At 35.9% G+C, this 14223-nt stretch overlaps 1 protein-coding gene across 1 annotated transcript; it reads right to left on the bottom strand.

The window, feature by feature from the left end:
• Nucleotides 1-3567: 3567 nt before the first annotated feature.
• LOC145991428 (uncharacterized) lies at nucleotides 3568-12313 on the bottom strand. Its single transcript, XM_083127432.1, has 7 exons — nucleotides 12160-12313; nucleotides 10405-10482; nucleotides 8457-8492; nucleotides 6546-6672; nucleotides 5317-5378; nucleotides 4244-4297; nucleotides 3568-3689 (listed from the first exon to the last, which is right to left on the bottom strand). Exons 1-6 carry the CDS (start codon nucleotides 12217-12219, stop codon nucleotides 4274-4276), a joined length of 387 nt encoding a protein of 128 aa, XP_082983558.1. The 5' UTR covers nucleotides 12220-12313; the 3' UTR covers nucleotides 3568-3689; nucleotides 4244-4273.
• Nucleotides 12314-14223: the final 1910 nt, after the last annotated feature.

The raw sequence follows: 14223 nt of genomic DNA, 5'->3' as shown, positions 1-14223 counted from the left end.
CTTACTACACAAAGATCCAAATTGGAAACGAAGGAAAATCAAAGAAGTAACCTTCAAAGCGATGCCAAAAAACTAGATCAGTCATCCCAGAGTAGAATTCAAGTAAATAATGTCCCTCTCCTCATAAAATAGAAATAGTTTCGTAAGGGGAGCAAAACGTAGTATAGGGTGCCATGGAGTGCCGTAGTTGGTAATCGCACGAGATTTATAGTAAAATTAGTTTGACATTGGCTTGATCCAAACCACCATCAAAAAGAAATTGTCCACCTATATATGGGAGAAGAGGTGCGATCTTGAATCGTGCTGTTAGAATAAGTATAAATGAAAGCATTAGATAATGGATAATGTCCAGTTAACATTGCAAGCTAATGTATAACCATTGTCACTAACATTCAGAGAATAAGTTGAGACTATCCAGTATTGGCAGATATACTAGTCTCATCCTTCCTATATACATACACGCACCGAATTCATCTTTGTAAATTCTCGAACGTCAACCCTTTCAAACAACACTCATTGTTTGAAATTAGAAGTTGGAAATATGCGTATTTTTCTAAATTGTTGAGTTAGTTCTTTCCTGTATTTATTGTTATTGTGAATTTGTCAATTGATTGTAGGCATTACTAACTTAAATAAGTTTCTTTATATATATAAAAGAAATGCATCTATAAATTATACTTTAATATTACTGACTGTGAAAACTAACCAACAAAGCTTGAAGGTTTGTGACATAATCATTCCTCCAAATATTGTATGTAGATTATTTCGAAGTATTATTAGAATGATTGAATCAAGAAAACTTAGGTGGGCAAGCCATGCGGCACGAATGGGAGACAGGCCCGTAGCCAGGAATTCTTTGTAGGGGGGGCGAAGTTAATCCTAGAGGAGGCAAATTTTTAATATGTTGTGTCGCATTGGCAGATATAGCAGGGTATACAGAGGCGCTTGCCCCTTCCCCCAAAAGAGGTAAGTATCAGTAAAGGGTTGATATATTGAAACTGCAACGAACAAAAAAAATTCGAGCAACATCAAATAGCAATATTTCGATAATGACCTTTCCAGATTGCCAAAGAATATAAAGTTTAACATAAATAGACTAATAGGGACTGTATCTACTTGATATTTACAGGTCGATAATGTTAATAGACGATTAATATGTACCAACAGCCAGGGCCGGATTAAGACGAAATTGGGCCTGATGCGCAAAGAATAATAGTAACTGTATAATAAGTAACACAGTCTAGGGCGTCCGAAATTGGGGCTCCAAATTTCATTCTAAGATTTATTTTCAGGTTAATATAGCAAAACGTCGCCTTGTAATCAAGGGGTCCCGGGTTCGATTCCTGTTGGAGGCACACTTTAAACTGTAGGTCCAGTCCCGATTAGCCTTACTGCGCATAAAGTGGGCTTAAAACACCAAATCAATCCAATAATATTGGAAAAGAAAACTGTTCAGCTTTCGGAAAATTCACGTCTATTTTCATCTGGACCTATTTCAGTAATTGACCTAATGCTGCAGCATCAATAGCACCCACCTTAATCCGACAGCTTTGGGCCTCTCTGCAGAACTGATTAAGGAAGCCCTTTATAAATCATGCTTCATAATGATTCCCTCTAGTTTCCAGTATGCAAGATATTTACGCACAAAGGAATCTAACGAGAATCCAACAACACCATTGTGTTGTGTTATGCAAGAGAAATCGAATTAATTAAATAATAATGGTTACATATTATCTACACTTTGATGAATTGTGTAAAAAATTGTATTACATTTTTTTGTACTTGCTAAAACATTAAAACACAGGTCCCTTAGTCCACCACGGACTCAATTTCCTTCAAAGCGGAGACTCTTGCAGCACTACAGACAATGGTTCCTACTGGTTACGTTAACCATTTTGCAAAATATTGTGTGTGAATTGTATTATATTATAGTTGAAATACATGTTTTGACACCTGACAAACAAATGGGAATCCCTTGATTGATCAAACACTTCTTGGATTACAGTGTCATCGTTAATATTTCATATTAAGTTTCTTAGAAAGGAATTGTTTTAATAGGGCGCATTTTCTTCATATAGATCGTTTTGCTCCCAGGGCAGACTCCCGATGCCCCATAGCTATGGCTTTGAACTTGGACTATAAGAACTGCAGAAATTGCGAGCGAAGCGAGCAAGAAAATTTTACGAAATGTATTTTTATTTGTATAAAATTTGAAATCGAGAGTGGCGTAATTGCCCCTCTGTACCCCTTGCAAGTGCCCTTGGCCGTCTGGAAGAAAAAGGCAAGGACACGTAAAAACTAATTCCATCATGAGTATCCAATTGTCCTGCTATTCTTAGATTGTCCTAGTCTTGTTTTTTTTACTTCAATGTTTGCTTCCCCTAGAATGGACTTCCGTCCAAGGTCGGGGGGCGGGGGACAATGCCCCTTGCCCCCTGTGGTTGCGACACTGTTAGAAGTGGCAGAAAAACAACGTTAAGTAACAAAAATCAAATATCCACTACCTCTCTCTACCACATGAATCACTATTACCAAAAGATAGACTGGGGAAACAAAAATTTAAGCAGTTCAAACTTCATAGCAACACATCCAAGAAAAACATCCAAACACATTAGGCACATTTAATATAAGACTACTCAAAATGTCACAACTGTTCTAGATATTTAAAATTGCAAAATCATTTCCCGAAGTCTGAATCTGGAAGGGAATTTTTCCTCCCAATCCTGATACGACATTATACGGAATCCCATACACCCTAATAAATCACAAAATCAATGTGTCTTTGTTATGTTGCTAGAGCAAGAGAAGTAAGGAGAATTCTAGAGATATGTTGAAGAAAGAGGGAACGGTAAATGAGCTAAGATATTAAAATACAACTACAGAGTAAGGTAGAAAAGTAAGACAAAGAGAGAAAGAATTGTAGAGAGATATAAATAGGAAGACAGGAAGGGGCAGGAGGGTCGGAGACAGAAATAACAGAAATGAAGAGATAGATAAACAAGAATGAGAGTACGTGTTTCTGAGACTAGTATAATTCTACATTTATACCGCTCGCCTTAATTTATCAATATATAGCTCCTACCCACCTGGTCAAAATATTTACGGTCTCTCCCCTACGATTAACCTTAAGACATAGAAAAACGATGCAAAATAACCGAAAATATAAATATCTTTCCGAAAAATGTCAATAATTATGGTGTATTTCGTTGGCGTAACTTGGGACTTAACTTTGGTGGGGGGGAGGGGCAGGTACGAACTTGAGGCTTAACTTTTGGTGGGGGGCAGAGTCGATAAGTTTTTCATCCCATAATAATAGTGTCCAGGATTATTTGCTAATAACTGTTACATTTGCGAAATCACAAATATTATTATTTATTATTATTACTTAGCTCCTCAGGTCTTAGGATGTTAACAAAAGTATTCTTAATTTTTAAATTCTAACAAACCTGAAAATTTTGGGGGTCACGTGCCCCCTCTTGCACCCGACAAACTACGCCTATGGTGTATTTAATATAGGCTTGTAGGATTAAGACATGGTATGTAGAATTCACAAAAAACAATGATATGTACAATTCACAAGAAGATCTTCATACTTTATTTGTTACAACATAGAATGATTAGTTTTACAATTTCTAATTTCAGATGAATACTCAATTTATTTACGCAACAGGGTCACATGGTGAAAATGTCTGAAACGGATAAAAGCATTATACACTTTAATTGTCTGGTTATCTTAATGAAAGCTATAATAATATTCTACGCTATGTTAAATATGTGTATGATCGGTTTGAAACAATACTCATCACCACCAATATTATGCATTACTCTGTATAAGTTAAAACAACATAAAGTAGATTTGTAACAAAAATGGAAACAACTGATTTTTCTCAAAATCGATATAAATAGCTAATTGTATTTCCATTGAACGTTAGATTAATATCGTCATATTTACTACATCATATTAAACATTCTAATCTTAAATTATCTGTTGGATTTAATTTTGATACTTGATTATATAATCAATGTTATTTAATCAAATTAAGAAATGTTGAAATTCATTATTTTTTCCCATTGTTTGGACATAAATATGTCATATTTGTCAATTATAGCATATTTTAACATAAAAACTTATATTAATTCATTATTTTATCGAATTATATAGTAAAATAAAGTTTTCCACGGCTTCGTTAAAACATCAATCTGAGAAACGATTGTTTTCTAACGAGAAACCCCGAATACTTACGCTTGTAGATTATAAGATGAAGATAAGTAATTAATTGTTATTTCCGCTGCAGACCTGAAATTTAAAAAGAAATGTAAGAGCCCAACAGAAAGTAATTTCATTGTTATTTTTACGACAAAAGCTAAATAATCATTTGTAGCACAAACATTAGATCACATCTCAGGTTTTTAACCAACATTTTGTTATTTTATTAAATAATGTGACTCGATCTTGCATGAATTCAGAGGGTCAGTTCTAATGGATGATATTCAGCAAACAACTTCCCACACAATTCATTACTCGAAATCAAGCTACGCCGCCAAAGAGATCATCCTGCGTTGAAAACATGTCGGGTAAGCATTGTGCGTATGATGTTTGTCGAAGTAGTTCAAGATATAAAATATCGCAAATTTCGCCCTGTAAGAAAGCTTCTTATATGTTTTCCTTCACACCTTGGAATCTGCTTGCCCGACTTCATACGGTTTCTTTCCAAAGTGCACTGCGCGATGGCATCAAGTTGAATATCATCCATTGCAGATGTCTGACAATCTTTAAATTGTACGTCCTGTTATGTAAGTGTTGGAACAAACTAAACAAGTCTGTGTATGGAACTACACATTTAGAGATAGTTTTTGCAGGTTTGAAATAAATGCATGAAAACTGTCTAACATGATATACGAGAATACTAATATATATTTTATAATATTTACTTGAAAGTACGTTTCAGTGCATAAATTGTTTGTTCGTGTAAATGGATAGAATAGGCAAGGTTGGCTAAATCCGAAGCTGTAGAAAAGGCATAGTGCGAAATAGCACTAAGTGCCACTTTCGTCTTTATTGCAAGGAAAATCTAAATTTGTAACATGTATAGTTTATTTATTCCCTCCATAGATATTGTTTTACTGTATAAGTGGTAGAAATTTGGTCCAGTGTAAGCTAGGGATCATGTGTTTGAAGAGAAGGCGAGAAATGGAATATTTATTTTTGTTTGTGTTTCTACCTATCCCATGACGTTCCTCAGCATTTTGGTCGACACAATTAATGCAGGGAACTTGAAAGCTACTTAATGTATATATACATATAGGAAATCTTACCTTTTTCAGTTCTTCCTTCTTGCACGCATGAAGAGCCTTGACATACTCACAGCAGTTATCACCTGAAATTTAAAGAAAAACATAAAAGTTTTTAATGTACATATAGGTTATATTGGCGCCCGCGTGTATGTAGAAATTAACTTGTTTTTCTTGCTATTTCTTACCAGGGGATTTTAATGAAACCCCGGGTTTCAGGCGAATATAAGAACTTTACTTATAAGAATTATTTTTAAAATTATATTCAAATATATTCCTCGGTAATTAGGAAGAAATGCTAGTAAAGAACAGTTGTGAGTTGAACCCTCTAGCTGAAATTTGCCAGAATTATACGTATTTTACGATCTTGTCACTGTACACCGTTTATTTAAAGGCGTTTTAAGGAATGGAGAAAGATATATACCACCCCGATACAGTTTTATATTTGTTTACTTGTATGTTATTTTCCAAGTTCATAATAACATTGTTTTAATAGTGTTATAAATATTTGCTGCTTTAAACATATCGTCTAGAGTACTGTGATCGCCATGGCCAAGATTTAAAACGCACACAATGCATATTTGAGGGATTGTAAATGGCTATGTTGATATGGCACCAGGTATGACTACTTATAGCTCATAAATAATATAATATAATATAAAATTATTTTTTAAGTAGCTTTTCTACATCGGAAGGCTAATCGTGGCGATGAGGTTGAATGATCATAGATGAAATTGATGAAGCCACAGTCAGATAGAAACAGACGTGGCCACGCTAAGACTCAAACCTGAGACCATTGGTGGAGAGGTTGTGGGTCCAATGCTCAATGCACTCCACCACCGAGCCAACAGCTCACAAATAAATCATACCAGAATTGTAGTACATAACTACATATCGTCCTCACGCTACAATAACATACACCATATTTACTTTAAAATTTATATTATTCATAGTTTGTATTTCTTCGCAAATTGCTTATTAAAATTTCCCCTTTCGCATGGTGCATGTAGCATACTTATGAATGAAAATGTAACCTTTAATGTATAAATTCGTTCCCCTACTGATTATTTGTTATCCAAATGCAACTCTTTCGCCATTCTTACTTTAATAATAGTTAAGTAAATAAGTAGCAAAAATAAGTCAAACTGGTTGAGTGAAATATTTTTGTTAGGAAACATCCATAAGGAATTTGAGAAGAATTTTACACCAACAAACCTATCTAATTTTATTAAGTAAAATAGGAACAACTTTACCTTTCTGAATCTTATCAAAGCAGTCATCAGTAATCTTCAGCATTGTTGGAAGAAGGTCCTTGTTTCCAACTTCATCCTCCTGCACCTTCTTGTATTTCTCCTTCACAGGGCAACCATCTTTGTCCAACTATGTTACCAGAGAAGCATTTAGAATTAGTAAAATGTTAAGAAATTTATAAATAGCGCAATGCAACCCCATGTAAATTATGCATTTTAAATATAATTACTATATTAAAGGTTTAAGAAAGAAAGAGCGTACGTTAGCACAAAACCACTGGATTTCAGTTTAATGTAAAAGGTAAGTTATAGGATGAAAACTGCAGAACAAATTGAATTCTTGACATAAGATATAACCTACTCTCTTTTATTAAACAATATCATAAAAGTTATCCTTCAATCAGAAGGTGTGAAAAGTTTTTTAAAAAAAATCAGATTCAAGTTGAATATTGTACAGGGTGTTTCAAAAAGAATCACCCGATTTCAAAAGGCTATATATTTTTTATTTATCAAACCAGGAACTTGGAATTGCTTTTAAAATACACAGCTATGCATACATTTTTACATAAAAATGTTCATAAGTGCTCAATGTGAGCCCCTTTGGACGCTGGACGTATGTCCATACGGTAGGGGAATTCATCCCATACAGATGCGAGCATGTCTGGAGTCACGGCCTGTTGATTTCCCTTTACTCAGACAACCTGTGTCTTTGAACTGTTCAAACTGTTTGTGCCAACGTCGAATACTCTGTGGGGTAGGAGGTCAACACCTTCCTGTCGCCGAAATTCACGTTGCACTGTTGTAACAGATTCACACACTTCAAAGCGCAGTACACAGAAAGCTTTTTGTTGTTACGTCGCCATCTGGCTTCAATCTGATGCGAGCGTGTGGGAAGGGAGGGGGGGGGGCGCGAATGCTACCTGCCGGCAATCATGTGAAACTCACGTATATCCTCTTCCTAACAGTACATTGTTTGATGTGTTTTAGCGAACGGTTACTGAGTTAAATGACTTCGAAATCGGATGATTCTTTTTAAAACACGGTGTATTGTACTTCTATCGATAATTGAAGTAATACAAAAATGGTAATAATAATAATAAAATTGTGCTCAATAAATAGATTTTGGTAGTTCAGAAAAACTAAGAAACATGACAAAATTAAGACACGCATACAGCAGATTTGCAAATAGTATCCTGGAAAACTTGTTTTTCTTTTATCATCTAGTAAATTGAAGTAAACGGCATTGCCCATTCTTTACACAGAATTCGAACTGAGGACTCCGTGGCGTCATTGTGCACTACGCTATCCATTTCGCAGAAGAATCTGTCATTGATCTACGAGTCCGTAATTCTCTTATTTATGATGGAGATGAATGATGATTAGATTAAATTATTGAAGTGGCACTCACAAGAGGAATATCCATACCCAGTTCGGGACTCGAAACCGGAGCCTTTAGTGGCATGATTATGATTTATTGCTTCACCACTTAACACAGTCTGACATCGAGGTTGCAGTCGACATAAAGCAACGAAATACGATGGTGCAATTTCTCACCAATACTTCGCTACTATTGATTCGAAATATGCATTACCTCCATCTCAACAGAATGAGAGAGTTTTCAACTATCAATTCATTTTTATATTATTTTATTTTTTAATTTTTTATTTGGTTTATTTTGCTTCGCTTTTCTGCCACTTTTGGCGAATTGCAAAGATGGGGATGAGTGATGATATGATGAAATTGATGAATGGACACTCACAAACATCCATGCCCAGGCCGGGATTCGAACCCCGGGACCCCATGTGCTAACACTCTGCCACGGAGGCCGGCAACTATCACATCATCTTTGTCAGTTTGCTAATAAGGTGTCTGCATAAAAAAAAGATCAACTGGATAAAATATACCTATACTTACAGCATTCTTCTGTGCCAGGGCACATTGGAGGAAACACTGGAAAATGAAATAGAAAAATTATATTAAACTACGAGGTAAATTGTATCAAATTAGTTGTAGTTAGTTTCACATTTCTAAACACAGCAGCGGGAGGGGGAGAGATATTCAGTGATTACTGAATGACAAATAAGATGTAAAAAGTTTAACATTACCTGGTGGGTACTCTGTATACCAAATACGAGTATCCGATAAAAAAAAATACAAGGAGGTAGTCAGACTTACTGTGAGTAGTAGTTGTAGATAGTGTTTCAAAAAGAGAAATTTATTTCAAAGTAGGTAGACATACTCGTTGTAGTAGCCCAGCCTCCAATCAATGGGTGCCTGGGGCAATCTGGTGAGGTACAGGTACCTGGAGTGTGGTGATGATTACATGCTTATTACATAGCCTGCAGGACAGCCAAGATCAAGAATACATGACGCCCTAACTGCACACTCCCTATATGTGCTTTCATGGCAATACGTTGGACATGGCTTTTTTTCGCAGCCAGTTACGCAAAATAGGATTTTATTTCACATTAATACACTTGAACATCGAGCAACAGAAATATTGTCATGATCTCCCTGCGAGCAAGGATTCGATGAAATTCTTTGAAGTCAGAGTGTCATGTTGGCTACTTTGAGGTTCATTATACATACATATATTAGCCATACACACACCCATACACACATACACCCGCACTCACACATACATATATGTATATACATTCTGGCAATATACATTTCTTTCTGTGCTCACACACAAACTTTTATCCTTCTAAACAAAACATGGGTTAAAAATATTCAAGACAGTAATTTAACTCTTACGCCTTAATATATGCAAAACTTAGTCCCTGCATCTGTGATTTAACTTCCGATGCTGCGAATATCCCTGACATATTACGTACACCCCCCTTTCCACAATGTCCTGATTTATGATCCCTTAATAATTAATTTACCTTTACTCCACCTTATCCTACACTGAAAGGAAAGTTTGAATTATTTATTAGAATATTTAGACAGTTGCACAGATGATAATGAACAACAATTCCCCAATATTTTGTTAACTTTCTCGTCTCTATAGCCTTTCTATTCCTTCAGCAAGATTCTTACATTGTTACACATAGCTCCTTACAACTTCTGCAAAAAAAAGGGCAAATTAAACTTGTGCTTTCGGGCAATAGCGTACCCAGGATTTTCGAAAAGGAGAGTACGTATACTTTTTTTTCAGTACTCAGCCCTCAAATTGCCATCTTTTCCTGCCTTTGACTTGTTTTTTTTTTTGGGGGGGGGGAGTGGAGAATGCTGACACCTTCCAACCCCTTTCGGCACGCTATTGTTTGGAGGATGTCAGAGAATGTTATCCATCGCTGGATAATATAAAAACTAAACATTCATTTCCTGACACAAATATATTTCCTGTATTCACTGCACAAGTATACTTGCTGTACTGAATTTTCTTATCTCGCAAATTTAACTGTTTATTTGTAATACAACCCAGTATTTAAAATTAATTTACGAACGAGAAGACTTACAATGGTGTAAATTTTCTTGCCCTATGAACTTTTTCCAGTAACTACATTATATATTACTCCCTTTTTTTCACAAATACTCTTAGGGCTGCCCCGATGGTGCAGTGGTAGCGTCGTCGCCTTGTAATCAAGGGGTCCCGGGTTCGATAACAGGTGGAGGCACATAGTGGTCAGGATTCCACTTTAAACTGTAGGTCCAGTCCCGATTAGCCTTTCTGTGCATAAAGTGGACTTAAAACAACAAATCAATCAATCAATCAATTGAACAAATACTCAAAATATTGTCAAGCATTTCTTCATAATGTATACATACTCTTAAAATGAGATAGGGATGAAAATTTGCTTGTTGCTGGGTTACTTGGTCCTGGTGGGGAGGGAATATCACCCCGTTAATGACTTACCTCAGGCGATTCTTTTTGGCAATTGACTATGATCTCCTTTGCTTCACGAGATAGATTATATTCGCATCCGGTTTCACTCTGAAACGAAACAAAATACAAATGCATTATATTTACTAAAATCCTTCTAGTAAGAAAATTATGTAGTCTCAATGGACAAGCCATAACTACTATTTATTTTAGATGCCATTACATAATATTTATTACTTACCTTGCCCAATTAGTCTATGTGTAAAAAGTGGATTGTAAACCTGGCCTTTGTATATCCATGCACTTTGTTCTAATTGCTTATTATTTGATTTGCTAGAAAAGAAAAGCACAAGTCGGCATGTTAGAAGGATGTCATTGTCATGGCAATTGCAACAATGTGTTTCACTAAAGAATTCAAGAGTACTCCATGTATTGTAGTTCAATTTTAACATCCCACATACAATTGTACAGTATGGTACAGTCACACCAAGTCTTGTTTCTTATTGTCTCGAAACTTAATTATGGTGCATGCAGTGATTCGGGATCCATTCTAAGCCCTGTCCCGAACAGTCTACATGTGCATAAAATTGACCTAAAAACAAACTTTGTCAAAAATTTGTTGTTTTCCTATTTTAAAATTATGCGTTTTATGTCGCATGTGTTTTCAAGAGGCTTCTGCAAGCATGCAGAAACGTACAAAAACTCAAGGAACTTTCAGATAAGGATTCTTTCCAAGGATTACAGCAACGAACATGATTTGTATCAACATACGTATGTCACAAGACTTCCAGGCTTCCGTAATTTCAAATTTGGCGGGAACTTTAACATTGTATCCAAAACTTTTCAGTCTCAAAAACACAAAAATATATTTCGATTTGATCCATCATGTTGGGATTCGAGAGTTAATATATTAACTCTTCTGAATTATTTTCAAAAAATTTAAACATTATTAGGGGACGATTTCTATTTGTATATTTTCGAATTTAAATTCTTATTCTGTATTGAGGCAAAGTCCAACCATGCTATAATAATTATACAGGGTGATTCTTTATGTAGTTTACAACTTCAATAAATTATAATTATTTATTGGAACCACATACAGACTTGGTTTATATGTCATTATGCAGCAAAACACTTCAAGTTTTGACTCGCGTAGTGTGTAGTTGCGGAGTTGATCACATGCGGCGCCACCGGTCTATCTCTGAAAATGGCGACTTTCACTGGTGTGTAAAGAGCTAAGTGCGTGTTCTGGTTCGAAGATATGCTCCAGAACTTCCTTCTTCCACAGTTGGATGAAGATGACCATGATGGGTGCATATGGTGGCAACAAGATAGATCCCCACCACACTACCTGACAGAGGTAAGGGAATTCCTTGATCATCGTTTCCCAGACAAGTGGATAGGTCGTGGTGGACCAATTGCCTGGTCTCCAGATTACACTCCACTCGACTTTTTTTGTGGGGGTTTGTGAAAGATAGGGTGTACACCCCTCCCCTACCTCATAATCTTCATGAACTTCAAGATCGCATCACAACAGCCATCGCTAATGTTACCCCTGAAATGCTGGTTAATGTTTGGCAGGAAATTGACTTTCGTTGGGATGTGTCCAGGATGACCAACGGTGCACACATTGAACCATAACAGATTTCTAATAAAAAACTTGAAGTGTTTTGCTGCATAATGACATATAAACCAAGTCTGTATGTGGTTCCAATAAATAATTATAAATTATTGAAGTTGTAAACTACATAAAGAATCACCCTGTATATGCATACTAAATATACTCACCACTAATGCACCAGCAAAGCCAGTTGCCAGAACAAAGACAAAAGCAATGACGACTTTCATTGTGCTCTGATGCTGAACAGTTTCCTACGATTGTCAGAGGTAGACTGTGATCCTTGCTCGATCACAGGAGTTATATATACTGCAAGGATCAGCGAGCAGTGTGAAAGAGGAAAATGATTCTACATAATCGAGGGATCTCTTTTTTGCAAGGACATGTTTAGCTTCACCAACTGAGGGTCAAGGATAACGAACTAATTGCTTTTCTTCAGAATCGCTTGACAACCCTCTTTCTTTAAGAAGTGACGTAACAGTGCAGATCATAAAAAGAAAGACAAAACCTCTGATCCGCAATAGTAGTCTGTGATCAAGAAGAAACAGCGAATCATCCCCGGGGATGTAATAGTACTCCGAATCTCAAGTATATGATAAAGATATTCAATTATAGTGTTCACAACAAGAGAAGGATGTTCTCACGGTGACCAATCTTATTATTATTTTTTTACATTTGCAACTTGTTTTGATTTGCATTAAATCCGCGTGCACAAATGAGATGTTACAGAAAAGTCATTCTGTTCTCATCTAGCATTTTCTCTTAACAAGAGGAAAGTCCAACAAGTGGAAAGTCCCTCGCTGTTATGTAACATTTTCTTGCCTTTTTACCTTGATTAACATACTTGCTTTCTGTTCGCTACAATAACTTAAATAGTAGGGAAAATGTCTAGAGAGAGCCTTAAATACGTGTATTTTCTATAAAATTAGGCTTCATAACTTACTACTGGAGATTTTTTAACTTTTTTTTATTTTGATTTGATTTAGTTTATTTTACTTCGCGTTTTGTGCCTCTTGACTAATTTGCGAAGATGGGAATGATTGATGAAATTGCTGAATGGACATTCACAAACAACCAAGCCCGAGCGGGATTCGAACCCGGGACCCTTGGCGTCGCAGCGCGATGTGCTAACCTCTCGGCCACAGGGTCCGGCTGGAGATTTTTTTGTTTAAATATTTTCTGATATGTGTAATTCAATAAGAAGGGGGTGTAATAATTCCATCTTGCAGATCATACAATTACGAGAAGTATGAGTTATTGTTTGAGAACAAAACACGTTGTAAATAATAATTTTATACACTCCGCACAAAAAGTTAGAAATATTGTTACGTTAGAGAATAGGTGACAGACACGGCCTTGGAATGCAGCAACACATGGTATCTGTCTGGTGCACGTTCTCGTCTTCTTGCCGAAATATGGCACCGTGCCTATCACCTATTGCCTAATATAATAATATTCTAAACTTTTTGTGAGGAGTGTATTTCTTATCATTTCCTTTTCTTAAAAAATAACTATGGATGTTTCTTTTCGTTTTTAACTTCTACTAAAGCCTTGGCTCTACAATCTACTTCAGAATTGTACGTAGCAGCTGGTCAGACCCTTAAAAATAATAGTAAAAAAGGCTTAAAGAGAGAACATGGATTTGTGATTGATAAATATAGAGTACGTATATAAACCAAGTCTAGACAAAGGCGGCGCATAAAGTGTCATAGTTCCAAACTCAAGATAGACGGCGAAGGGACATTCGAATTAGATATTCATGAGGGTAAAGATGGCTTAAGCGTACTCACCTCCACTATTGCGTAGATCGAAAATGTGTGGAGCCCTATTTCCAGCCACTCTCCCTACGTACTTTTATGCCATAAAGGATTTCACAGGGAACATCAATAAAATATTCATTTAAGTTATTTATATATTAAATATGAAACTTAAATAGAATGGACTCAACAAAAAAGTTGTTAATATCTAACTCACACCCTTACTAGAACAGGGTAAATCTCAATAATAAATGCTTCTGCGCAGAAAGATTAGTATTTGGAAGAATGGTACTGTACACGTGGCCTTGAAACAATTTACACAAGACGTATATTTAGTAAATCGAGCAGTAGAGTAATTAACTAATATTTCATTGTCACTTATTTATTCAATGGGAAGAACTCTGACTCATAGCTTATTGTTACGTAATTGCAAGAACCACTCATCCTAATTACTGTAGAACATTAGTGACTTCCTCT

This window comes from Lepisma saccharinum, chromosome 1 (assembly GCF_977018435.1).
Source record: "Lepisma saccharinum chromosome 1, izLepSacc3.1, whole genome shotgun sequence".
NCBI classification, from domain to species: domain Eukaryota; kingdom Metazoa; phylum Arthropoda; class Insecta; order Zygentoma; family Lepismatidae; genus Lepisma; species Lepisma saccharinum.
This window is presented reverse-complemented; position numbering and strand designations above follow the sequence as displayed.

Bases quoted from the DNA above. Each gene is read 5' to 3' on its own strand.
- LOC145991428 (XM_083127432.1), bottom strand. From the start codon at position 12,219: ATGAAAGTCGTCATTGCTTTTGTCTTTGTTCTGGCAACTGGCTTTGCT. The intron at 8,493-10,404 runs GTAAGTCATTAA...TTCATTTTCCAG, and splicing joins GCCAAAAAGAATCGCCTGAG to TGTTTCCTCCAATGTGCCCT. The intron at 5,379-6,545 runs GTAAAGTTGTTC...TTTAAATTTCAG, and splicing joins CTTTGATAAGATTCAGAAAG to GTGATAACTGCTGTGAGTAT.